Here is a 2,694-nt window from a genome sequence, read left to right on the forward strand (position 1 = left end):
AGAAGGAGAACATATAACTTTTACAATATCAACACCTGTAGATAGTTCTTCTACTTTAATGAATCACGAATAAAATGAGATATAACCTTCAAAAGTTCAAAAAGTTACATCTGATAACTTTAATCTTAACTTTTTGGAACGAGATCTTGAAAAACGACATTAAATTTGGCAATATCACCCAAACCAGAGAGATGAGATTAGACGAGCTTATCTTAAATGAGGTCCATATCAAAAATATTTTTGACAATTATTATAACAAAAAATAATTATGATTAATATTAATTCAAATTTTATTATTTAACTTAGTTAGATTTAATTTATAAAAAAAAACTTTTCTTTTAAATATACTTTTTATTGCATAAAAAAGAGGTTTACACCTGCAGCATATTATGTCAAGATAAAAGGATTTTTTTTTTAGTTGAGATGGTAAAAAAAACATTATCTAATGGATAAAATGAAGAAAGTAGTTTATAAAAAATTTTGGATGTATAATATTCTAAAATATATAACATTATTGGAAGGGCATCACTTTGCAAAAAGAATGTTTCCATTATTTCTCAACAACATACATATACAAGACAAGTCCATGCTTTTCATCATAACTTAGCTTCCACTCCATTTTAGTGGCTTCTCCCTCTTTATTTCTTAGTGCCATCTCCCTCACATTTAAGTAATTACATTGATCTCTCTTCTTCAATTCATGCCATATATGGCTTCTTTTCTTGTTTCTCCAATCCACAACCACCCTACCACTACCTTCCCATGCCTAATTTTCCATCCAACAACACCTATCTTCCACAACCCACTCTCTCTTCAAAACAACAAACTCTCTTCCCCACAATCCTTCATCAAATGTTCTATCTCAAGCCTACGCCCCCGAGACCAGGAGTATCTGCACCAAAAATCAAGAGACGAGGACGGAGAGGAGGAGGAAGAAGAAGAACTTGAAGAAGAAATTCTTCTCTCCCATGAACCTCCCTTGAACCAAGTGTGGAAACAAATCCAAGGCTCCAACGACTGGGAAGGCCTACTAGACCCCATGAACCCACACCTAAGAAGGGAAATTATCCGCTGCGGCGAGCTAGCACAAGCATGCTACGACTCCTTTGACTTTGACCCTCACTCCAAATACTGCGGCACCTGCAAGTACCATCCCTCACACTTCTTCGAGAAGCTTCTCATGGAAGAAAAAGGGTACACCATAAGCCGCTACCTCTACGCCACATCCAACATCAACCTTCCAAACTTCTTCCAAAAATCTTCCATTGCCAGCGTGTGGAGCCCACACGCCAACTGGATGGGATACGTGGCAGTCTCCACCGACGAGGACGAGATCCAGCGTCTCGGACGCCGAGACATCGTCATCGCCTGGAGAGGCACCGTCACGTACATCGAGTGGATCTACGACCTCAAGGACATTCTCACGCCCGCAAACTTCACCAACGACCCAACCATCAAGATCGAGTCCGGTTTCTATGACTTGTACACCAAGAAAGAAGACGCGTGCAGCTACTGCTACTTCTCGGCGCGTGAACAAATCTTATCTGAGGTGAAACGTCTTGTACAGTATTACGAAGACGAAGAACTCAGCATAACCATAACAGGGCATAGTCTGGGTGCTGCTTTGGCCGTACTAAGCGCTTATGACATAGCGGAACTCAAACTGAACGTTATCGAAAACGGTGATGTAACGGCCAAGATTCCCGTAACGGTTTTCTCGTTTGCGGGGCCCAGGGTTGGGAATCTGAAATTCAAAGAACGGTGCGAGGAGCTTGGGGTGAAAGTTTTGAGGGTGATAAACGTGCATGACATGGTTCCAACCGTTCCAGGGATAATAACGAACGAGAAGTTTCAGTTTCAGAAGTACATAGAAGACGCGTTGAGTTTTCCGTGGAGCTACGCGCATGTTGGTGTGGAACTTGCATTGGATCATAGAGAGAGTCCGTTTTTGAAGGCGACGGGTGATTTAGGGTGCGCACATAACTTGGAGGCGCACCTGCACCTTGTTGATGGCTACCATGGGAAGAAGAGGAGGTTTAGGTTGGCTTCCAAGAGGGACATAGCGTTGGTGAATAAGAGTTGTGATTTCTTGAGGAGTGAGTATGGTGTGCCGCCGCACTGGCGACAGGACGAGAACAAGGGAATGGTCAGGAGCCGAGACGGCCGGTGGATCCTGCCCGAGCGGCCTAGGATGATGGCTCATCCACCGGACACGGCGCTTCATCTTGAGCATTTTTAAAAAGATAAATATTATTTTATTAATATAAAATAAAAGTGTTTTCATAAGGAAATACAAAAGAATTGGGTATTTCCATTTATCATCAACTGTGACTAACTAAGAGCTTAAAGAAGAGTAAAATAAGAGAATGAAAGAATACTCAATCAGATTTCTATTTCAGATTCTATCAAGATTTAGTAACGCACTAACGTAATACACTTATAGATTTGGCGGGATTGTGAGTGCATTTTGAGGGACATTAAAGATAACTGGTGGTGGAAACCAGGAGTCATGAAAGATGCGAACATTAGTGCCAGAGCCTATTTTCATAAAGAAAAATAACTTACTTATAGAAATTACGAGCATGTACGTGTACATTAAAATCAACCACTAAAATTAGTTATCAGTATAAAATATATGTTAAAATATAAATATACATTAAAAAATAAATTAAACCACACATATATTTATACATA

General features: G+C 40.0%; 1 protein-coding gene across 1 annotated transcript; it reads left to right on the forward strand.

Annotated features, from left to right (window-relative positions):
• LOC107632467 (phospholipase A1-Igamma3, chloroplastic) lies at nt 545-2,239 on the forward strand. Its single transcript, XM_016336143.2, has one exon. It carries the CDS (start codon nt 701-703, stop codon nt 2,237-2,239), a length of 1,539 nt encoding a protein of 512 aa, XP_016191629.1. The 5' UTR covers nt 545-700.

The sequence above is a fragment of the Arachis ipaensis genome, chromosome B03 (assembly GCF_000816755.2).
Source record: "Arachis ipaensis cultivar K30076 chromosome B03, Araip1.1, whole genome shotgun sequence".
NCBI classification, from domain to species: Eukaryota; Viridiplantae; Streptophyta; class Magnoliopsida; order Fabales; family Fabaceae; genus Arachis; species Arachis ipaensis.